Source organism: Colossoma macropomum, unplaced genomic scaffold (genome assembly GCF_904425465.1).
Source record: "Colossoma macropomum unplaced genomic scaffold, Colossoma_macropomum, whole genome shotgun sequence".
NCBI classification, from domain to species: domain Eukaryota; kingdom Metazoa; phylum Chordata; class Actinopteri; order Characiformes; family Serrasalmidae; genus Colossoma; species Colossoma macropomum.
Genome location: NW_023496051.1, coordinates 2,739,900 through 2,763,501, shown reverse-complemented (window position 1 = coordinate 2,763,501; position 23,602 = coordinate 2,739,900). Strand labels below are relative to the sequence as shown.

The 23,602-nt window shown below is 38.5% G+C and overlaps 1 protein-coding gene across 1 annotated transcript; it reads right to left on the bottom strand.

The window, feature by feature from the left end:
* Positions 1 to 2,214: 2,214 nt before the first annotated feature.
* On the bottom strand, positions 2,215 to 22,832 carry cxcl12b (chemokine (C-X-C motif) ligand 12b (stromal cell-derived factor 1)). The gene is made up of 4 exons (XM_036565141.1): positions 22,554 to 22,832; positions 19,952 to 20,069; positions 9,317 to 9,400; positions 2,215 to 7,835 (listed from the first exon to the last, which is right to left on the bottom strand). Exons 1-4 carry the CDS (start codon positions 22,618 to 22,620, stop codon positions 7,808 to 7,810), a joined length of 297 nt encoding a protein of 98 aa, XP_036421034.1. The 5' UTR covers positions 22,621 to 22,832; the 3' UTR covers positions 2,215 to 7,807.
* Positions 22,833 to 23,602: the final 770 nt, after the last annotated feature.

Sequence of the window (23,602 nt, the reverse complement as noted above, 5' to 3'; positions counted from 1 at the left end):
TGTGTTTTCCTTTTTCCTGACACTGAAAAGTGTATAATTATCTTAATGGCCTCTTGGTTTTGATGGGAAATGGCATAAATGAAGGGTGGTCTCTGACTCTTACACAGTAGTGTATGTCAGTTATTTAGTCGGCTCAGTTTTTGTCAAAATATACATTTTTAACATAGGACTACTATTGTTTGAATAGAGTCGCTACATAACGTTGAAAGTAACAATACACTATTGTTACACTAACAATATGCACTCATCTAGCACTTTATTAGGAATACTATACTAAATACTAGGGTCTCATTTTGCTCTCAAAACAGCCTCAGTTCTTCATGGCATGGATTCTACAAGATGTTGGAAACATTCCTGAGATTCTGGTCCATGTTGACATGATTGCATCATGCAGTTCATGCTGGGAATCTCCCGTTCTACCACATCCCAAAGGTGTTCTGTTGGATTCAGATCTGGTGACTGGGAAGGCCAGTGAAGAACACTGAGCTCATTGTCATGTTCATGAAATCAGATAGAGATGATTTTTGCTTTGTGACATGGTGCATTATCATGCTGGAAGTAGCCATGATAAATTGTGGCTATGATGGGATGCACATGGTCAGCAACAATACTCAAATAAGCCCCATACCATTACACCACCTCCACCAGTCTGGACTGTTGACACAAGGCAGGTTGGGTCCATGGATTCATGCTGTTGGTATCGGATTCTGACCCTACTCAGTAGAAATCGAGATTCATCAGACCAGGCTACGTTTTTCCAGCATTCAGCTGTCCAGTTTTGGTGAGCCTGTGCCCACTGCAGCCTCAGCTTTCTGTTCTTGGCTGACAGAAGTGAAACCTGATGTTGTCTTTTGCTGTTGTAGCCCATCCGCCTCAAGGTTTGATGGTTGTGCATTCTGAGATGATTTTCTGCCTCACCACAGTTGTACAGAGTGGTTACGTGAGTTACTGTAGCCTTTCTGTCAACCCAAACCTGTCTGGCCATTCTCCATTGACCTTAGTCATTAGATAACTACATAAATGAGTAGGTGCACAGGTGTTTCTAATAAAGTGCTTGTGAGTGTAGAAAATCTACATTACCATCATCTACAGTTTCTCAGTAGGTTGGGGATTTTTTTTGCTAATGTTCTGTAGAGACAGCAACCTAGCAACAGTTGCTACAAAAGAGTGTATTTGTGGGAGGAGCATAGATAGGTCGCTGATGTCCTCACTGTTACTGGTTGGCAGTTTTCTTAATGTAATTCCTCTGTTAATATTTAATGAAAAACTAAAGTTGTCAGTATCATTTAGGCTCTCATCACCTGCTTTAATCCCTTACTGCTTTCAGAACTGGCTCACACATTAATTTGATCAGTCACTCAGCTTTAGCAGAGCCAGTAACACTGAGATTAATAACTGTCAATGATTTGCAGTCTGCTCAGGCTTTAGCAGAGCTCAGTAACACTGAGATTAATAACTGATCATCACAATAATTGATCAGTCTACTCAGGCTTTAGCAGAGCTCAGTAACGCTGAGATTAATAACTGATCACATTGTTTTATCGGTCTACTCAGGTTTTAGCAGAGCTCAGTAACACTGAGATCAGTAACTGATCACATTGATTTATCAGTCTATTCAGGCTTTAGCAGAGCTCAGTAACACTGAGATCAGTAACTGATCACATTGATTTATCAGTCTACTCAGGCTTTAGCAGAGCTCAGTAACACTGAGATTAATAACCGATCGTCACACTGATTTATCAGTCTACGTAGGCTTTAGCAGGAACTTATTTTTTGAGTTCTTTTTAAGAGAATGTCTTTACATGCCATGCCCTTATTTTAAAATAGTTAATAAACAAATTGAGAAGGGTAAGTATTCTCCTAAAAATGTAAGTGGGAAAAGCTGACGTTTCTCCCATGTGTTTTCTGTATGGACTCTTGACAGCTTTATGTAGTTCCCTTCAGGAAAGAACTTGTGCTGATGAAAAACTTCAACTTGTTTTCACTTTTTTCACATTTTCTCACTTCTCTAAGGTCAGAAGGTCTTCAGTGTTTTAACAGTGAGAAATGCTACCTGATGTCCCTGTGTGCAGGTGTCAGGCCTGCGTCTGGAGCTTTTCACCACATTTCTGGGGGAATGTGTTGGAAGTGGCCAGTCAGAAATAAGGTAAACTAGACAAGGAGGTGCAGAGGTGCCATAAGGTTCAGACATTGAGAAAAAACAAAAGTAGTGGCTTGTTTTTAATATGTTTATTGAAAAAAGTGACTAAATATATTCATTTCAATTCATTATTACAATCTGTGAGCATATAGCGGAATAACAATAACAATATCCTACATGAGCTGCTTCATAGAGTCTCTCCTTCACATTGTCTGGGGAATGGATTCAATAGCACCTGATTGGGTTCATATAGCATGACCAGTTTGACATGCCTTGACCAGGGCTGGGGTCAGTTCCATCAATTCTGAGCCAGTTAAGGTGGTAAAATAAAGGGAACCAACATGAATTATTTAGGGATGCAACGATATGAGAATTTTAGACCATAATTTTATGCCGATATCTGATATCCAATATTTTCATACCTGCTAATGCCGATACATAAACATGATACATTTAAGGTAGAAATTAGAACTACTATCTTCCTGGATTAGCATTACAGAAATCTGTAACATTTAGCTATTAGGATTACAATGCATAAATTGAATACAGTCATGTGTAAAACTTTATTGCATAATTAATGTTTATTTGCTGAATTTAACATATTTAAAAAACTGGAACTTAAACTATGTAAAAAGTGGGGCATGTGCAAAAGTTATGGTACGTTATGTTTGCTGTTTTTTCCAATATGTTAAACTCAAATAAATAGAAATTGTGCAGTAAATTTGCAGAAAAATGCCGTATTTAACTGAAAATGAGCTAAACAGAAATGCACACGACAATCTATTGCATACATTTTAGCTTAGCCTCAACATTTTGCTCTTCCAGAGCACAAAAAATGCATCATCAAATATCAGTTTGAAATATTGGTCAAATCTAAACATCTGTCCAATGCCATTAATTAATTAATGCAGTCATCTGCTGATACTGATATGATTCTGATACCACTGGGTTTAATTACAATGCGATATCATTGTGCATCCCCTTTTTCAAGGAACTGAATTCAGGTCAAATCAATGGATATCATGTAGAGGTTTGCTGAATTGGCCAATATGAAATTGCAATTCATTCGATTAAATAGATCTGACCCCACAACCCATTTGGTCAAGACTGTATCCCACTGATTCCTTCTATTACACTCTTTTTTATGCCATAAATGGACTCAAGAACACTGTCACTTGTGTTTAACTACAATACTCTACTGATACATTAGGTACATTGTGCCCCACAAGGCTCCAATGATTGAACCCCAGACCGCCCTCTCTGTATTTAAGGCCCTTCACCTCTGTTTGGGCAGAAAGCCCCTGCAGGCAGCGTATACACCAGGGCCTTTTTAACAGGCCTTTGTGTTTTTTTCAATATAGAAAGCAAAATTCAGCGAATGTAAAAACAATAAACCCCAAAAGACTTGCACAGCAGTGAAGTGCTTACTGGAGAGGCCTGATTAAAACCACATGTTTGGCTTTTGGAATACCTTGGAAAAATCTGTCCACACATTATTATTTTTTACATCATTAGAGTCTACAATACGGGGAATTCATGAATGTATTTCAGGAGCAGGACAACACAGTTTGGTAATGCTTGAACTATGCTACATAACAGTGACATAACCATGGCGTAAACAATGTATGTGGTGGCAAGACAGATTATGTCCAGTAATATAACTGTAATGTTACCGTTACCGGTAATTGTCAGGACGTGTGGTCGTAATGTTTGGTAATGGTAGAATGACACTGTTACATTACTGGACATAATCTGTCATGACTTCACATATTTATGACATTGCTATGTCAATGTTAAGTTGCAGTGTTCACGTTAAGTGTTACCCACAATAACACTGGAAATTATGCTTAAACTGAGCATGCCCATTACATTTTGGTTCATGTTTGGTTCTATCAGATCTCCCTAAGAAGCAGAAATTGATTACATTTGTCCTAGTCCTGGGTAGAGAAGGACCTCGGATGAGATAATTATTAATATGAACTGCCCCTTGTATATTTATTAAGATTATACAATGCACAAATATAAAAATAAATCAACAGAGTAGAAACTCCTCTCACATTTAAAGTGGCTCAGCAAGAGACAGCATTTCGCAAAATACTGGGACTAATGGCACTACAATTTTTCCTAATTATGGAAATTATCCCCTACTGTTTCTTTATACTAGACCAAACAACAAAATATTAACCAATACTCTGAATATATACAGCATTTCTTTAGGTTAAGACTGCAGGATGGATAACATTTGGTCCCTTTTTTGTTCCACGTTCACTGATCTTGGGCCCTGATTTTTCCAAAAATGCACCATTTCAGAAGAACTAGAGTCAGAACTGTGGTGTTACAGTGGTGGTGATAGGAACCAGACGTCTGCCTCCAAAAGAAAACTAATTTTTTTTATGTTTACTGCTCTTTTATCATCATCAGTGTTACATATAAAAACTCAGAAGACACGTGTAAGCTCAGTGGCCATTTAGGAAAGTGAATAAAAATGGCCACATACCCCTGGTTCCTATCACCACCACTGTAAAGAAATCAGAGTTGGCAAATTTCTCTACAATGAGCATTTCTCTATACTTCACATCAGTCCACTCTGAATGACTTTAGGTACATTGCTACTGCTGACTTATGCGGAAATTTTGAAAAGTCAGTGAAACTGCCCTTTAACATTCACGCAAAATATGATAAAAATTAAATGCTGGATCGGTTAAAGGTGTTTATTCAAGTTATCCCAATTCAGTTTCGGTCCGCATGAAAGCTGATCGTGAATAAAAGCACATTACAAATATTTCTACTCATAAGTAGCTGAAACAGTTTTATTTTGTCGGTCCAACTTTTCATTTTTACACGAATCGCATAGGAAAGATCAGTTCACCGATAATATGCTCTGTGGCTGAAATGCGACAGATTAAAGCCTCTGTTTATAAGGACATATACACAGTATAACGCTTTAGAAGCAGCTGCCCAGAGTGGATTGCATTGACGTGAAAGTTGCATTGTCTTTGTTGCGCATGGTTAATGCACTGATTTCAGGCTTATATTCATCTTTAAAGAAAAAAAAGCCTGGCTAAGTCAGTGCGTGGCTTTCCCACAGGAAGATCCTAAGTTTAACCTCACTCCAAATTATCACAAACGACATGTTTGGTGGCTTCTTTAGTTTTGCACTGGAGCTATGAAGCTAATGTTGCTGAGTAGCGCAAGCTTACACTGCACCAGTTAGCATTCTGCTAACTACCTGCCTAAAACACCACACAGTTGTATTAAACCATTGTTGTGAAGTAATCTCACCACACTTGTGGTTTCTAGCACTGTATGACTTACTGTTAACTACAAAAAGGGCTAAATGTGCAGACAAAATTCAGGTTTCAAGCTGTTGCTAATGTTTTTAGCATTTTTCTCCATTTCTATAGGCAATATACTGTGCCAGAAACCACATAAGCAAGTCTATTTGGGATTAATATCTCAACACACTCTGAGGCAATTGTGTGGTGATTTAAGTGCGATGCTAACAGGCGCTACAAAGGTTTGCATTACTTGTTAGCTACTTTAGCGTGTTAGCTCTGGCAAATTTCAGCCCCAAAACATGTTTGAACTGATTGAGTACATCTGAGGTGTGAAACTGTGGAACTTTTTCTCCTAACTATCACTTTAAAGCAGCAACCTGGCCTTACGTCGGCCAAAAGTTGCAGGAAAAAAGAACCTTCTATAGACTTCTACCTTCTACAGGCTTCTAAATGTCGAAATGTGTTCATTTCTCACAGCTAGAACTTCAGCTCCAGTAGCAGTCATCTAAAAGCACTTCAAAGGTGACTGAAAAGAGAGTCAGATGTGATCAATTTTTAAAAAGGCAGACCAGCTTTGGGTTTTAAAGGAATAATTCAGTGAAAACTCACATTTACGTCATTTTCCCCTCACCACAAATGTCAATAAGTCAAGATATGTTTGGTGTCTGAAGTTTGCTTCTTTAGTTTTGATGCTGGGCAAAACTACGCTGCATAGCTAAACAGCAGTAATGGTGATCCTGACGGTGGAATTTGTACTTTTGTTAATTTTTATACATAACACTATATTACAGAGGGCGAATTATACTTTTGCATGTCTGGTCATGGTCAGATGTTCCCATACGCATACAGCAGACTAAGATTAGATTAAGCTAAAGTTATCTTCCTATTCTCATTTCTCATTCCACCTTAAATGATGTAGCAGTTACATTCAGATGCCTGTATGGGCACTAGCAAGTAACTGCTGCACGATTTAAGGTGGAACAGAAGTTATTGTATCAAATTCAGCGTGACAGTGTCAGTTTAGTACTGGCTGACAACAGGCAGCTCATAGTGAATTTCTGTTTTTTCATTGCTGATGGAGCTGTTTTCATATGTGAATCATGCCAAAATGGACAGCAGCGGCATAAACTGCAAAAAATGAAGGCGGCACCGAAAACGCAAGAATGACAAAGCTAATTAAGGAGGATGAGGACATATCCGAGCAAGTGGGCAGTGAGAAACGCTAACATAGACTTACTTAAATAGCATTAGTTTTTAGCATATTGACTTCCAATACTTGGGAAATTAGTAATAAATAAGAGGGATAAATGAAGAAGATGAAGATGTGCAGATTTATAATATATATTTGTAATTTTTTGAATAACCTCTTCTGCCAATCTTCAACCTGCTCCATTTGACTTAGCACTATTTCTGGTTCGGGTCGGGTGTTAAATGGGTCTCGTATAATGCTACTGGATAGCTAATTAGCATTTTCAAGACGCAAGTAGAGATTTTGGAGATTGTACACACCATGTTAACAAGTGTTTGAGGTTTTTGAGGGATGTAGGTCTGCAGTTTGCACAATGCTTATTGCTAAGTATAGTACATGTTAGCTACATTAGCCTTGTAGCTGCAAAAGAAGCAAACTTCAGACACCAAACACGTCTTGGCTGAGTGACCATATTTGGGGTAAATCTGTGTAAACTGCTAAACTATTCCTTTAACAGTGTATTTTAGCAGCCATGGACAGCGTGTGGGTGTGTGTGGTCGTCCATCGCTCTGTTAGCATAGCGGCTGCGTCTTCTGTTAGCAGGCGGACGTGTTTTTAGTCCCAAGACCCCAATCTCTCCCTTGCTTCCTCTCAGACCATCTGTTTTCTGTCTCTCTCTCTCTCTCTGTCTGTCACTCTCTCCATACATTTCTCTCCTTTCCTCTTCCTATATATATATTTATATATATATATCCTTGTAATTCAACATGTCAACAGTTTCCTTTCACAGCTTATACAAATCCAAAGGCACAAATCTGACACACATTTCACTGCTCTTTTTAAGTGGGAAACACAGGAGAAATCCATCTCTCACAATCACGATTGATCCCCTCACTCAGTTCAGCATTCACACCTGCACCGGTGTGACGTCTCAAGCACAGTGCTGCTGTGAGTGTGTGTGTGTGTGTATGTGTGTGTGTGTGAGGCGTTTTGTTGGTGTTTTGGTGGAGCTGCAGTCCAGCTGGGTGCAGAAATAAAGGCGTTTTTAGGAGAAGTGCTGTTTGTGCAAGCAGTCCAGAGTGTGTGTGTGTGTGTGTGTGTGTGTGTGTGTGTGTGTGTGAGGAAGGTGCTCTTGTGATTTATCTCTCTGTAGAGGTCAGAGACACACACCAGTTCTCCAACTCTCCTCACACCATTCCTCTAATCACGCTTTCTTGACTTCTTTATCCTGAGAGAGAGAGAGAGATAGAGAGACACAGAGAGAGAGAGAGAGAGAGAGAGAGAGAGACAGAGAGAGAGAGAGAGAGAGAGAGAGAGAGAGAGAGAGAGGTTGTAAGTTAAAATCAAGTTTCACAGAGTATTACTACTAATAATGCTAAAAATAGATAATTATTATTACTGTTATTAAAGTAAATCACTATTAAAATGAACCCCACTTAATTGAAGAAGTAAAGTTTTGTTTTAAAAAGAAGGTATTTGGCTGATCTGAGTGGATCTGAATTCCATAAAAACTTTGTAAACATAATAATATATATTATTATTATTATTATTATTATTATTATTATTATTGGTAGTAGTAGTATATTCATTTTTGTATTGTTGTTAATAATAATAATAATAATAATAACAACAATAATAATAATAATAATAATAATAATAATAATAATAATAATAATGAGCTATATTAATAAACAAAATATACATTAATGGGAAATTGACTAATGCAAGCCCTACTTGATTAAAGAAGTATTATTATTATTATTATTATTATTATATTATTATATTATCATTTTTATTGTTATCATTATCATTTTTATTGTTGCACCTGTTGTTCTTCGTCCTATTATTATTATTATTATTATTATTATTATTATGGTTGTTTTGTTGTTGTTGTTGTTGCAGTTATTATTATTATTGTTGTTGTTGTGTTTTTCTTTTTCTTATTATTAAAAGAAACTAAATTAATACATTTATGATAAATTAATAAATAAACTAATGCAAACCAACTTGATTGATGAAGTAAAGTTTGAGTTGCTTTTTAAAAGAAGTTGCTTGGCCAATCTGACTTTCATAAAAACATTTGTTGTGTAATGACAGAAATATGTATTATTATTATTATATTATTATTATTATTATTATTATCATCATCATCATCAAAGCAAATCACTCCATAAATGACTTAATTAGTCAATTAATAATTAACTCTAATTCAAACCCTGCACATTCTCAGACAAGCCAGTATCCAAAGGTCCAAAGGACAATTTGAGTCAGATTTAGGATTTAATCACTACTGTAAAAGTCGTCTATCAGTTAACTGAAGTTTGTTTCTTTAGTTTTGCACCTCAGACTGCTGCTTATGTCAGTCTGTGTTTATAGACAACAGTACAGCTTTCAGTCTGTTTGCTTTACAGAAACGTTTAACACGTTACATTGTCTCAACAAAGGGGAGGAGCTTTGGCTTCTGTTTCTTATTAGCTACATTAGCCTCACGTCTCCAGCTAAAGCAGCAGACACCAAATGTGCCTCGACTCATTGACTGTATTTGAATATGTTTTTACACTAAATTCATTTAAAACTGTTCCCATTCAGGTGAGATTTGAGGGGAATGCTGTGTGTCCCGGACGGCTGAGAGCGATTTTGTAGCACTGTGGGGGTATTTTGTTTGCCACCTGCCGCTCTGTGCTTTTCTATGGGGGGGTTTCTGCTTACTTGCTAATGGCGTTCTTCAGGTACAGCTGCAGCCATTTGGTCTTGGGGTTGATGCAGACCTCCCTGTTGTTCTTCAGCTTGGCACTGAGAATAAGAGAGAGAGGGAGAGGGAGAGAGGGAGAGGTCTGAGTGAGCTGAATAGTGAGGTAATGAGAGCGAATGAGAGAGGAATGATCTGGGACTCGGCTCTGACCCTTCTGTTGTTTTTATCTTGGCACTGGCAGTTAGAGAGAGAGGGAAGATAGAGAGAGTGACCATTAGAGTGAGCTATCTGATGCAGCGGAGAGACCTTTCCATTGTTCTCTGGCCTGCTGCTGGTAATGAGAGCGAGTGAGCCGGTGGGAGCGAGGGATCCGTTTCGGACAAGCAGACGGAGAACGACTGTTCTCTTCTCCCTCTGCGGCTCTGCGGCTCTGTACTATCAGATCAGCCCTTGTACTGAGCGCTGCTCCATTTCAGCTTCACATCTGGCTACACTTGCAGGGCCCCTATCATGGAAAACTGAATTTTTCTTGCTTTTTTTTAATCAGCATGACAAGCATTGCATAACGGAGTGCACCATCATATGCAAAGGTTTTGGCGCCCCGGGTCAAATTATGTTTTGTTGATTTTAGCATAATATCGGGGAAAGTTGTGAAGTTGTGCATTAAAATTAGCAGGAAACTGAATATTTCCTAATATAATTTCCTATAACTAGTTCACTTAGGAATCAACAGCACATAATTTGATCAGGGGTGTACTAACTTTTGTGTATGACTATAAAGCTCTAAACTCACAGTCCTGTTCAGTTACAATTCTTTTGCTCAAATTTTACCACAATTTATTTTTTTAAAAATATTGAACATACAAAGGTAAATGGAAGAAGTATTTACTATTTACTGTTTTACTATTTTATTTTATTAGTTAATTTTTATTCATTTATTTATTATTTATTTATTTATTTATTTATTTTTTTATTGCATTATATTACTTGTTTATATTTTATTTGTTTACTATTTTATTTATTTCATATTTCGAAGTGAAAGGTATTGGTATGTAGGTGATAAAAAACAATACAGAAAGCTTTTATTCTGATTTTTACATTTTTTAAAATAGCCTGAGAATTTTATTTTGGCCAAAACAATGAGCGCATACTTCAGCCAGATCTGTTGTCATTTTAGCTTTCCAAAATAAACGCAGTTGACGCGCAAAACATGGTGAAAAATATACATTTTTGTAAAAGTATTACTTTACAATCATTAAAAAAAATTTTCAAAATTGACCTCCCTAGTTGACACATCTGAGCTGCAAAAACAGCCTGTTTTGAATTAATCATGGATGTGATGTCACAACCACATGGAGGAAAAAATGGTGCTTTAACTTAGAATGTTAGTAACCAGGCTGCCTTTTTGAATTTTGAGTTCATTGAACTTGAAATAATAAGTTAACAAAATGTAAGACGGATTTTTGTTGTGTTAACTTGCAAAATGTTCAAAATGTTAAGGCTTTGTTGCTTAAGATAAACAAAAAATGTTTTTTCACAGTGCATTAAAACATTTACATATTATCACCCATTAAGTATAGCAGTTTAGCCCCCTCATTCCTGCAAAAGTGAGACGGAGTGCTGTTCCTGCAGACGGTCTAAGAGTGAAAATGATTAAACGTTGTACTTTTCATGGCTGTCGGGATGCAAATGTGTCTTTGCAGCCTTCTAAAGGAAGCACACATCTGGATGGAGCAACTGAAGGTTGTTTCCTCCAGCGTCCCTGAACAGTCTGTTACATGTTTCAGCCCAAACTGCTTTTTAAATTATGCACAATTCAGGGCAGCCAATCAAATCAGAGATGATTAACATATATTGGTCTTAAAGGCGAATTTCGCTCATTTGGTTTGGTGTGAAATGGTTGACTGTAGAGACTCAGATGTCTTTACAGTGGTGCTGATGGGAGCCAGGGGTCACAATGTCTGCAACAGAAATATAGACATTCTATTTACTCTCCAAAACCACCAGTGAACCTAAACATGTCTTCTGAGCTTTTATATGCAATGTTGATGATGGTAAAATAGCCATAAATAAAGTTTTCTTGGGGTACCATTTTGTTGTACGCCTTCCTGTACGTACCTTTTGGCCCTGCATATGTTTACAAAACCCCAAAACTTTATCACAAAACTTTGTATAACTTTTGTAAAACCTTCCAAAAAAAAATCAGGCACTGAATTCCTAACCACTTTGCATAATAACTTTGTGGCGCTAATTATTTCAGACATCTGGTTCCTATCACCACCACTGTGAGCACTTCTGACTTGGTAAGTTTCTCTACAACAATGCATTTCATATCTTGAAATTTTCATATTTTGAAAGATAGGTGGAATTCCTCTTTAAAGACACAATAACAGAAACAGCCCGTTTAGTTCCAAGGGATAAAAAAATGGTCATTTTCAAAGAATTATGTTGTTTTGGTGCCCAAAACGACAAGAAACACTGTACAATGTCAGTTCTTTAATAAGCACACATGGGAGGGATGATGGAAAGAAGCTGGTCTGGTCGTGAACAGATGCATCTCTGAGTAAATCAAGGTATGATTAGTGGATTATATCTTTCTATTGAACAAAATAGAAGACCACTGCAGTGCTCTAGAGCCATATTTTATATTATTTAGAGCTTTTCTCACTCCATCACACATGATTTAGCTCACAAATGGACCTAATAATGAATTTAGAGCTGGATTGAGAGTGTTAGAGTGAGAAAACATTATTCCGGAGTCTCTCCGGACACGTCTTAAAGTTAATCTTGGCATGAATTGCGCTGTCAACAGGGGACTTCCTTTTAAAACTCTTTAAAATCAAGGACGAAGCTCAGTCCGTGTGCAGGAAATCTATAATGATGCATAGCAAAGTAAACTTTAATTAATCTTTGGATGTTACTACTGCTTTGCAATACTATTTGACTGTAATTATGTAATCAGAAGCTTAAGTAAATGCACTACATAATGAATTATACACATAATCGATGTCAAAAAAAGGACAAAAATAGGCACTAATGTTAACATCATCCCGTTATTGATGAGCACAATTTAAATGATTAAAAGCTACAGGCCTCCTAACAACCACCTGGAAGACCTGGTAGACAGCAAAACTGTTATTGTCAGTTAAACAGCACTTAAAGCTTTCATCTTTTAGAGAAATTATGCTTCAGATCTAAAAAAAATGTCCACAGTTGTTTCCGTCCATCCTTCCACTGTGAGAAGACAACGATAAGTAACGTAGCTAGGACACTCTCAATTTGCAAGCCTGGAAATATTAGCTGATAGCACCATAGTTTGTTTACGTTGCTGATGCACATATAAGATGTTTCCATTGTAGATATGCTCACTGTAAGAAAGTCGGTTAAAAGTCAGGCCAATTTCAAATTCCTTAAAAAGGAACTGAGAAAAAATGCAACTAAGAAATTAAGCAATTAATTAAGCATATTCTCACGTTTCGTGTGATGTCACACTGTATAGTCGCTAACATTTTAAGCGTGACAGAAGCCGAGAGACGAGAGACACACAGACCTTTAATTCAGTGTTTTCACTCCAGGTTTGGAGCCGCTGCACTGTATAGTTTAGTGTTTTGCTGTTCACACCTCGTTCAGCTCAAGAAGGGATTAATTAGCTAATAATATCAGGTATTTTAACCAGGAAACCACAGTTATGCAGTGCAGGGGTTTCAGGACTGGAGCTGAACTCTGAACTAACTGCACCAGCAAACTTACAGAATCACGTCTGTCGAAACACGACGTCGTTTTCCGACCCACGACATTCAGTCTGATATTTAACGCTTATGTTTCACCATTCAAACCTCATTTAAATCTCCAGAAACACAGAAGTAAAGCAAAACGTGTAAACGCGACTGTTAAACTATACATCACCAGAGAAAAAGTATGAACAGTGTTATTTGGATTGCTGAGAGCAAGTTTAGCAGTTCACTTAACCATGTCTGTCCGCATGTCTGAGGAAGTGTTGTGGTTTAGCGATAATGTAAAGGAGGAGCACTGAAGAGCCAATAGGAAGGCAGTGCATTTTTTGATGAGCATTGACAAAATTAACTATGACAAAAAAAACTATGAACGCAAAAATAACTATAACTGATTTTCTCAGAGTTTTCACTAGATGGGCAGATGATTCCTCTGGGTTCCTATGGATTCCTCTTGGCAGGAATGGGCCATTTGGCTGATAAGCAGCACCTACAGATGGTTGTTTTTGTGTGATGGTGATTTCAAAACAGGGCTACAAGTGGTCAGTGCTAGCAAACATAAGGATACCTTGCGTACTAGCTACTAAAAGCTTTAAAGAACATCACTGATTCACTTTCTTTAAGACATTTGTCCAATTCTGTATCCACTTCTTGGTCCGAAACACGATGCTCAGGACGTTAAAAGCTAGTTAATGCTAATTTCCTCCATTGTAGTAAATCGTAGAAAATGACAATACAACTGCAGCGCTAACTTATGCATAAACCCATCAGCTCCTGTGACAGCGCTACATCGTTAACCAGATCCACCTGAATCTACATGCCTGCTGATCTGGGACATGGTTTTGCTGTCCGTTGGTCAGTGAGTGATGAAGGAAGTGTCAGAGAGCAGCCTAGGCTGCTGGAGCTGGACTGTCCGGTGATGGATGACCGCTTTAAATGCTCGGCTGAGTCTGATAAAGATGGAGGAAACCTTGCAGCTCCAGTGTCATTTATCTTTCAGTGTGGAGAAAAAACCCACACACACAGAAAGAAAAGGAGAAATGAAACAACTTTTGAACAGTGATGTGCATCTCACACCTACAAGCACAAGCATACTTTCTCTTTCCATCTCTTTCGTGCCCACCCACACACCCACTTTACACGTTTTGCTTTGAAGCGTGTGTCTATATCACACCTAGAATAAAAGCACATGCTTTTTCTCACACATACACGAATGTTATGAACACAGACTGATGTTGTACAAAGCACTGGAAGTTCAATACTTTCAACTCTTTCTTTATTTAACGGATCCATATCATAGAAAACATGTTATGGGCCTCTCATTGAAATAAAAGAGTGACATAGTGTATAAGCATTGCTACAATTTCAAAATATTCACTCCATATGGTCCATATTTTGCAACTAAGCTTCAAAAAAAAGCCCTGCTGTTTTTGTGATATCCGGCTCGAAGGACATCTCGTTGGGCAGTCGTGGGCTGGAAGTTAGAGAACCAGTCTGATCCCTTGAGCCGACAGTACATGACTGAGGTGCCCCTGAGCAAGGCACCTAACCCCCAGCTGCTCCCCGGGCACTGCGGTTAGAGCTGCCCACCGCTCCGGGCAAGTGTGCTCCCTGTCCCTGTAGTGTGTATGTGGTGTTTCACTGCACAGATGAGTTAAATGCGGAGGTGAAATTTCCCCGTCGTGGGACTAATAAGGGTCACTTAATCTAATTAATCCAATCTAAAAAAGCAAACACATTTAAATACGCCCACCAACAACAGTTTAGCCCCGCCTATTTACCTATTTTCCTTCTCCTGTAAAGTTACCAACTTGGGAGATACAAGGTTTTGTTTTATATACATATATATATATATATATATATATATATATATATATATATATATATATATATATATATGTACGATATTTTTCCACCTTTTCTGGGGGTCCAAAGTGAAACTCAGTTAAACTGCAACATTTTTTAATAACAAATTTACATTACTGTGCAAAGGTTTTAGGCAGTTGGACTACATTAACAATGCATCAGGACATTAAGTGTTTTTTTATAAAAGCACTAATTATAGAATAAACACAACTAATATTACAACAAGAAGTGATTTTATGTATGTAAGTGTGTTTAAACCATTTCCAAAACTCTTCCTGAGGAAGCCCAGTATTATTTGCAGTTATCATCTAATACCTGGTTTGGCTAATCAGTGTCTTATTATGTTAAATCAAGTGTGATCTATGTGATACAGAGGCATGCAGGAGAAATCTGGAACCAAAGCTCTTCAAACTAGCCCACAGGATATCTACGTTTTTTAAAATAGTGTTAATTTGTACTGTGTTTATGTTTAATTGTGTTTATTCTGTGAAACAGTGTTTTTATTGTGCAGATAAACAGTCTGCTTAGGTGCCTGAGGCCACAGTACTGTATATAACTTAAATGCCATTACATAGATGCACACATCAAACCTGTCATTAAATCTGCAGTCTCTCTCTCGCTCGCTTACACACAGCCCCCCACCCTCTCTCACACACACACGTGTGCATATCACACCTCTGCGCCAAAAGGTCGTGTTTGAGAATTAACAGCTCAGAGGGGCAACAGCTCACACAGCTTTGCAAATTAACCACATCCACCCTCAGCTCAGCATACCCCCTTCAAAACCCCCCAGCTGCCTCCCCCTGCTCCAACAACAAATGGTCGCCTCCAGCGGCCACCCAATCCCTGCTTAACCCAACAGCGACTTCTGAATTTAAACAGAAGCGTAATTAGATCCATGTTTGCTCTCCAGTCTTTGTCTGATTGAAGCCTAAGTCCACTGAACAGAAGTTGAAGAATCTGCCGTTTACGTCAGTTATCATTGCTTCCGCTTCTGAAATGGGAAAAGTTCTTTTAGGAAAAAGTTAGGGATGCACTGTTTGTGGATTTTTATGGCTAATTCCGATTTGTTTGCATCTAAGTTGGCTGAGTGGTCAATTTTGGCCTTTTTTTTTTTTACACCAAAAGCTCACACTGTGCGGGCTAACTGGCATTTTAAATATCTAAATGAGAAAACATTTGTCTTTTCAGTGGAAAACAAATTAATAATGGCAGCAGCTGGAAACAACTTGATTTTATCAATAAAGCCATCAATACAACTCGCCGCCTGAAAGCTGTATTTGAATAAGCTAGCTGCAGTAATGGAGTCAAGACACAGCACGCTAGCAGCCTGGCTTTAGGCTGCTTAGCCTGAAACTTCAGCTGTTTTGTAGGGTTAAAATAAGAAAATGCATTAAAGATTATATACGGTACAACCAGGGGGCTTTGATGGTTGAGGCGTCGAAGCCTTGTAAGTGACATAAAAGTATTTATGTTGCTTTTGCACCGTTTTGTCCTGCGTTCCTTCAAAATCAAAGCAAATCAAAAAGTTTCACTGACGCGTGTTTAGATGATAATGATTCAAATCTGAGAGAGGAAAGTCAAGCAACTGGTGCTGAAGGGACAGAAAGGGGAAGTTCTGTGGTGTTTGGATCAGTATCGTGATCAGCTAACTGAACATTAGCTTAGCAAACAGGCTACAGACCCAAACAGTGCCACACACCACAGTACAGGCCTGATTCTGACTAAACCTGCTCTGCTGAAACAAGAGCAGACGATAAAAACTAATGTCTGAGACAGAAAACGTGGAGTGGACGATGTTGAAGAGACAGAAAGCTGAAATCGAACCTGTTCTGTGGTGTTTGGGACTGTAGCGTTTTGGCTAAGCTAACAATAGCTTAGTTAGCAGGCTAAATGTGCAACACAACACAGCACAGCCTCGGTTCCAGCTAACTTATGCTAAATTTAAACATATATAGAGGGTATCTGAGAGCACAGTGTCGAGAGTCTGAAATCGAACATGTTTTGTGGTGAGTGTAGCTCTTAGCTGTCGCTGAACCGCTAACATGTTTAGTTTGTCTAAGATTTTTTACCTCAGGCTCTGATTTTTCCACCTTTTTTATTAGCAGCAGCTATTGGTGGGCTTCTAAACCACCATTAGTTAAAATATAAATTGATGGAATGTGTTTATTGTACCTGTCCAGGGTGTATCTTGCCTTCCGCCCGATGACAGCTGGGATAGGCTCCAGCACCCCACCGCGACCCAGAAGGATAAGCAGTTTAGATGATGTGTGTGTGTGTGTGTTTGTGTTTATGCGGAACAGAAATTTGACGCGTCATCATTTTGAAATACTGTCATAATTTTTAAATGCTATAAATGCGATATACCTTATTACCGTTATACTACCCAACTCTAGTTAGCATGTTAATTTGATACCACTAGTTTCATTATATTAGGCCTACACAGGAAAAAGTGAAGTAACTAACAGTTTTTCATTTTGTTCTAAGCATTTTTAGTTTAGAATGTAAACATTACAATATTGTGTCTTTCGCGGAGTTAACATTGTTTACCTGTTTTTTTTTTTTTGGTTTTTTTTTGTTTCTGAGCTTCCAATTGTGAGAAGGCCTAACCCAATTAGAGGAGCTATATGCGTGTTACCCGTTATCAGGAGATCTAGACAACATGAGCTACACTTTAGAAATTCATTCTTGAGGAAATAATCATTAGAGGTCAAAATGATCGGCTTTGTATTTGTGCTGACCTTGGCTGGATGTCCTTTTTCCCTCCTAATCTCTTTCCTACCAACATTTGGCATCACTTCACTAACCTGGAACATATTCGTCTAATCGCTTTGAGCGTTTGGAAACTGTGTTAGTCATCCAGCGCTGAGGGGAAGAGGGGTCAGCGGGGTCAGACTTGGACAGGACTCTGGCCTGGGGGAAATAACCTTCAGCTAAACGCAGTTTGTTTAGGAATTCACCCCTGAATCTCAAGGACTGCGGACCCCAAAACACCCCTGGGTTACTTCAGCAGGTCAGACGAAAGAAATATGGCAGCAACGCTACCCCTCTGCACACACGGAGCGGCCTGTTTGCTGTTAGCATTAACTGGCTGTGAGGTACTTACTACCTGCTGTTTCTGTCTCTGTCCACAGACACATTGCCGACTGCCAATTAAGGCTTCAAGACCACATAGGAAGATTCAAACCACAGCATGAAAAAACACTCTAAATAAACAAACATGGTGAAGACTTCATTTAACCCTTCAGCCTGTAAGGGCCTGTATATTCAGCACCTCATGCTCAAAAGTCCGTCATTTAAATATTAGTGCAGTCGGCAAAAAGCCAGTTCATCATTTTGATTTTGGCTGCTCTGCATTGCAGTTTTACAATGTAAATACAGTAAGCCTATATCAAAATATTGTAGCATAATTATGCATGGCTCATTGTGATAAATAGCCCTTCGCCTTTTTATGGCCTCATTCAACAAAACAAAGCTCACAAAATTTGCTCAAAGCTGAAACCATCTTTGTGAGTTTTATGTGTTCTTTATACAGTCATATGAAGTCGTAAAAAGGTTTGAAGACCCCCAGTCAAATGACATGTTTTGTCAACTTTGTAAGTGAAAAAACACGCAATTGCTGTTGATTTTTGAATCGCTGAATTTAATATATAAAAAAAACAAGCATAAAATATGGCATGTGTAAAAGTTATGGCACATTTTATATTTTATTTTTCCCAATATGTTAAACTCAGCAAATACATAGAAACTGTGCACTTAAATTTGCAGTTTTGGACACACCTGAACAAACACTTTTTGCAAATTTCAGTGCACAGTTTCTATTTATTTGCTGAGTTTAACATATTGAGGGGGGGTATGAAACATAAAATGTGCCATAACTTTTGCACAAGCCACATTTTATGTCTTATTTTTCCCATGATTTGTTAAATTGAGAAAATAAACGGCAGATGTGCAAGAAAATGTGCAGTAGTGTGTTTTACTGATTTGACCAGGGGTGCCCAAACTTTTGTGTATGAGTGTGTATCTATGTCTATCCATAAAAACAGTAAAATTTCCAAAGTCTTTATTAATACAAACACAACTGCCAGCTCTAATAGCCAAAACTACTATGAGCTGCAATTTATAAGGAACCAATCATTAGAGGTGAAAGTGATCGGCTTTGTGTTTGTGTTGACCTCGGCTAGATGTCCTTTTTCCCTCCTAATCTCTTTTCTACCAACATTTGGCATCATTTCGCTAATCTGGAACACGTCTTATCGTTTTGAACATTTGAAGTCCGAAGGGTAGAGAGATTCTCTCCTACATCAAAACATGGTAGCATGATTCTGCATGACTCGCTTGTCTCGAGGCCTCTGTAAACTTTCAGCTAAACAAAGCTCGGAAAATTCGCAAAACCACCTTCACAGTTTTACAAGCTTGCATACTCTTTTGCACCAATCACAGGCTTTGTTGCATAGATTGTTTGATGAAGATATGACAATAGTAGATAATTCACGCACATCCTTGGAAGCAATCATCAGATTCATCCACTCGGGGAAGGGGTCCAAAACACTTCTTCTACATGTTGCATGCAATTAACCATTTTCACCAGAGAGGTCTCCAAATCCCCAAATCTTACCTAGAGTAGCTTTAAATAGGCAAGTGATTTTTCATTTATGAATTTAAAATGCCAGTTTGGCTCAATAAAGTTGCAAATAATATTATTAATATTGTGACTGGGGCTAATAGGGAATGTATCGGTGTGTTTTGAAGTGTTCATTTTCCCCACACAGTGTGAGCTGTGAGATAAAATAGTAAATTAAAAAAAATTACAATTGGTGCTTAGATTAGATTTTGAGTATTATAGAGTGGAGTAACTTCATTTTAAGTAAAATGAGATCTCTGAGTTTGATGTTTATTGCTGGAAATATTCATAAGGAGTTAAATAAAGACTAAAAAATATACATATCCAATGATATGTACATGGGAATATACCTAAAACTGTAGGTACCCATATATAGTGCTAACAATGCAAAATAAACAAGAATATACGTTTCTGTTAAATAAGGCACTTACATCACTTGGAAGGGGCAGTTGGGAGTATGCAGGAACTTGATCTCGCGGATGCTCCTCTGCGGGACAGTGTTGAGGGTTGAGCGACACCAGCACCTCTCCACCAGGCTGATGGGTTTAGCTGTGGAGAAACCACAAAAACAGCAGTGCGGTCAGCAAATACGCTGTAAAAAGTGCAGAACAATCTGGACCTTCTACAAGGTTGGATATTTAAAAAAAACAGGAGAACAACCAAAGCAAGCTGAAATAATAAATTGGATTTGGGTTTGTATAAAAATTGTGACTGTGAATTATTTATGATTATCAAATAACAATGGCCAAATTAATCAGAAAATGTGGTCACAAAAGTATAAAATAGTTTTGTTTGTACAAAATTAATTTGTATTACTTTTCTTTTGTATATATTATCTTTTTTCTTTGCTTACAAACTTTGTTTACTTTTAAAATTACAGCATTATCCTTCATTACATTTATTACAATTGCTGGCAAAAACTGGAAGTGAAACAAAAATACTTCTAGGTATTTTTTAGGCTGAAATCTGAAAAATGAACTAATGATTGTAGAGCTGAGCCCAGAGTCGTAAAGGAATTCATGGCTAAATTCAGCATGGCGCGCCAAGTGATTTACAATTAAAATGAAATGAACCCTCTCTGTCATAAAACAGAGGCTTTCTTTAGATGTAGCACCACATTCTATTTAACCTCTTCCCCTATAGATAGCACATCCGTGGAATGTTCACCTGCGTCCACAGACGGCCGGGATCATTAAAAACAGATTAGGCTGCCACTCTTGTTCTAGCTTCCCCTCACACGGGTCCTGCCTTTTTACTCTGCAGTCGTCAAGCAGAGAAGGACCCTCCAAGACCCTTCAAGTTAGCTAAGAAAAAGCATTTCTCTTCCAACCCCCAACACTTCAAGACTTTCTTGGGTTTGAGATTGAATCCTTTGCGTCTGAAGTGCATTTTCCACGTAGTATCACGTCGTTCAGCCGCACCAGAAATGCATAGACTTGGTCCTCAATCTGGTGTCAAACACTTCTCTGCCCACCACCTTCTATTATAGCTTCTTCTTTTCAGACCAAGAGTGGCTGAAGACTAGACTAGCCAAGTCTGCCTTTAAATCTTCATCCATGCTCCCTATTTCTAGCACCCTTTCTCATGTTAAACGCCGCACCATTAAGCCTTCGGTATGCCAAGTGAGCAGCAAGCGTGACCATGTTGTTCTTCTCCATCTTTTAATTAGAAAGTAATGGCAAGGTCACAAAGATACGCAAGCTGCTCAGGTTGAATCTAGCTTTTAAAAGTCCAACGCACCAAACTTGGCGCAATTAGCGTCTCCGAAATATGGATTCAACAACATGAATACATAAATATATATCATAGCTGTCTAAAGAAAAACAAGTATCTCCGAAACGGTAACTTTACAAGAGAGGGCAAAAACTTTCTTTACTTACAATGTAAGTTAATGGATTTTATTCCAAGCAGTTTTGGAGTGTTTCTATTGGTCCATTCTTTACAAACTTTTCACACAATGTAAAGGACAGTTGCTGAGCTTCAATGGTCTCAAAAAAAAATATAGCAAAAATTGTTTTTCTTTTGGACAGCAACTAGTTTAAGAAGCTCCAAAACGTAAATAAGACACAGTTAATTATCATACCTCGTTTTTAAGCACATAAGACCTAAAAAAACAGAGCAGGTCTGTCTTGCAAAGGTGGTTTCAAACCTCAAGGGATTCTCCCAAATAAAAGAATCACAGTTTTCATTGGTTTTCCATCAAGATATCTCCCACAAGGCCACAAAATCTCCAAATTAGCATGACGTCTGCCTTAAAAACCAAAGTGTACCTTCTTAAAAAAGTGTTTTAATCAAAAATGGGCATGAATCAGGGAAGTTTTCCAACAATGTATGTTGGTTCTCCATCAAGGAGATGTTCAAGAGTGATCACAAAATATCCACAGTCTTTTTGGTGCTATATAAAAGCATTTTTGAAGTGGTTCCTTATAGAACCATACACAACATGTTCTCCATCAACCTGAAGAACACTTTCACCATGCAAAGAGCCATTTAAGCATGAAATAGTTCTACATAAAACCATTCCTTTTACTGAAGAACCCTATCCATCTTTTTTGGAGTGACGGACCCCCGTTAACTCCTTGTACCAATGCACCTTCTTCTAGAGGGAATTTTTAGTCTCAAAAAATGGCAGGAATCACAAATCCATGAAAAAACAGTTTTTTACATTAGAAACCATCTTACGAACGTGCAAAAAAGACCTTTTATTATCAAGGAACTTCACTGCTAAAGGAATTACCGAAGTTCTCCAACAGTGTCTGTTGGTTTTCTATCAAGAAGTCTTAGAAGATAAGAAGATAGATCACGAAAGAAACGTTCTCCACATTAAACACAGCCAGTTAAGCAGCTTATATGATAGACGCTCAGTTTTCCAGACGTGGCGTAAGAATAACTGACTTTTCCAAGTCCCTGGTCAGTGCTTGCTCGGAGGAACACCACCAGCAAACCCAGAGATCCAGCCTCACCTCCTCACATCTACCCCTGAGACGAAACACCAAATAGATCATGTTTGAAAGGCAGTCAGCAGCAGCTTACCGTCAGTCTCCGGGCTCCACACGGCCACCGTCAGCAACACCATCACCGCCAGCACTTTGACATCCATTGTGAGAGAGCCGGTCAGCGAGAGAGAGCGAGTGTGTGTGCGCGTTTGTGTGTGTGAGTGCGCGAGTGTGTGTCGAGAGCTTTTGTCTTTCTCACGGCTTTCTTCCAGCACACAGTGTGGAGCCTCAGCGCTCGGCAGAGTGTTAAGACTCCAGAGCAGGAAAGCACACCCACATACTGAGGAGGAGGAGGAGGAGGAGGAGAGAGAGAGAGAGAGAGAGAGAGAGAGTGAAAGTGGAGGGGTGTGGTGGACCCCCCTCAGCCCAGCCAGCTTCTTTAGTAAGGCAAACTTCCCTGATTAAAATGTTTTGGCTGAGGCTCAAGTAAAGGTCTCTCTCTCTCTCTCTTTCTCTCTCTCTCTCTCTCTCTCTCTCTCTTTCTCTCACTCTCTCTCTCTCTCACACACACACTTTCTTTCCTCCCTCGCTCTCTCTATCTCTATCACACGCAGTTTCTTTCCCCTCTCACTCTCTCCCTCCTCTCTCTATCAAACACTTTTTTCCTCTCTCTCTTTTCCTCCTCTCTCTATCACACATACTTTCTTTCCTGTCTCTCTCTCGCTCTCTCTCTCTATTTCTTACTTCATCTTTCTCTCTTCATTTCTTACTTGATCTTTCTCTCTTTTCTTTCTCTCTTTCTCTCCCCTCTTTCTCTCTTTCTCCCCCTCTTTTTCTTTTATCTCTTTTTTTCTTTGATCTCTCTTTTCCTCTCTCCATTTCTTACTTGATCTTTCTCTTTTTCTTTCTCTCTCTCTAACCTCTCTTTCTCTCTCTTCCTCCCCCTCTTTTTCTTTTATCTCTCTTTTTTCTTTTATCTCTCTTTCTCTCTCTTTCTCTCCATTTCTTACTTGATCTTTCTTTTTCTTTCTCTCTCTAACCTCTCTTTCTCTCTCTTCCTCCCCCTCTTTTTCTTTTATCTCTTTTTTCTTTTATCTCTCTTTCTCTCTCTTTCTCTCCATTTCTCACTTGATCTTTCTCTCTTTT

Excerpts from the sequence above, each read along its gene's own strand:
- cxcl12b (XM_036565141.1), bottom strand. The coding sequence starts at position 22,620 with ATGGATGTCAAAGTGCTGGCGGTGATGGTGTTGCTGACGGTGGCCGTG. Across the intron at positions 20,070-22,553 it reads GTGGAGCCCGGAGACTGACG|CTAAACCCATCAGCCTGGTG; the intron begins GTAAGCTGCTGC and ends GTTTCTCCACAG. Across the intron at positions 9,401-19,951 it reads AACTGCCCCTTCCAAGTGAT|TGCCAAGCTGAAGAACAACA; the intron begins GTAAGTGCCTTA and ends TCTTATTCTCAG.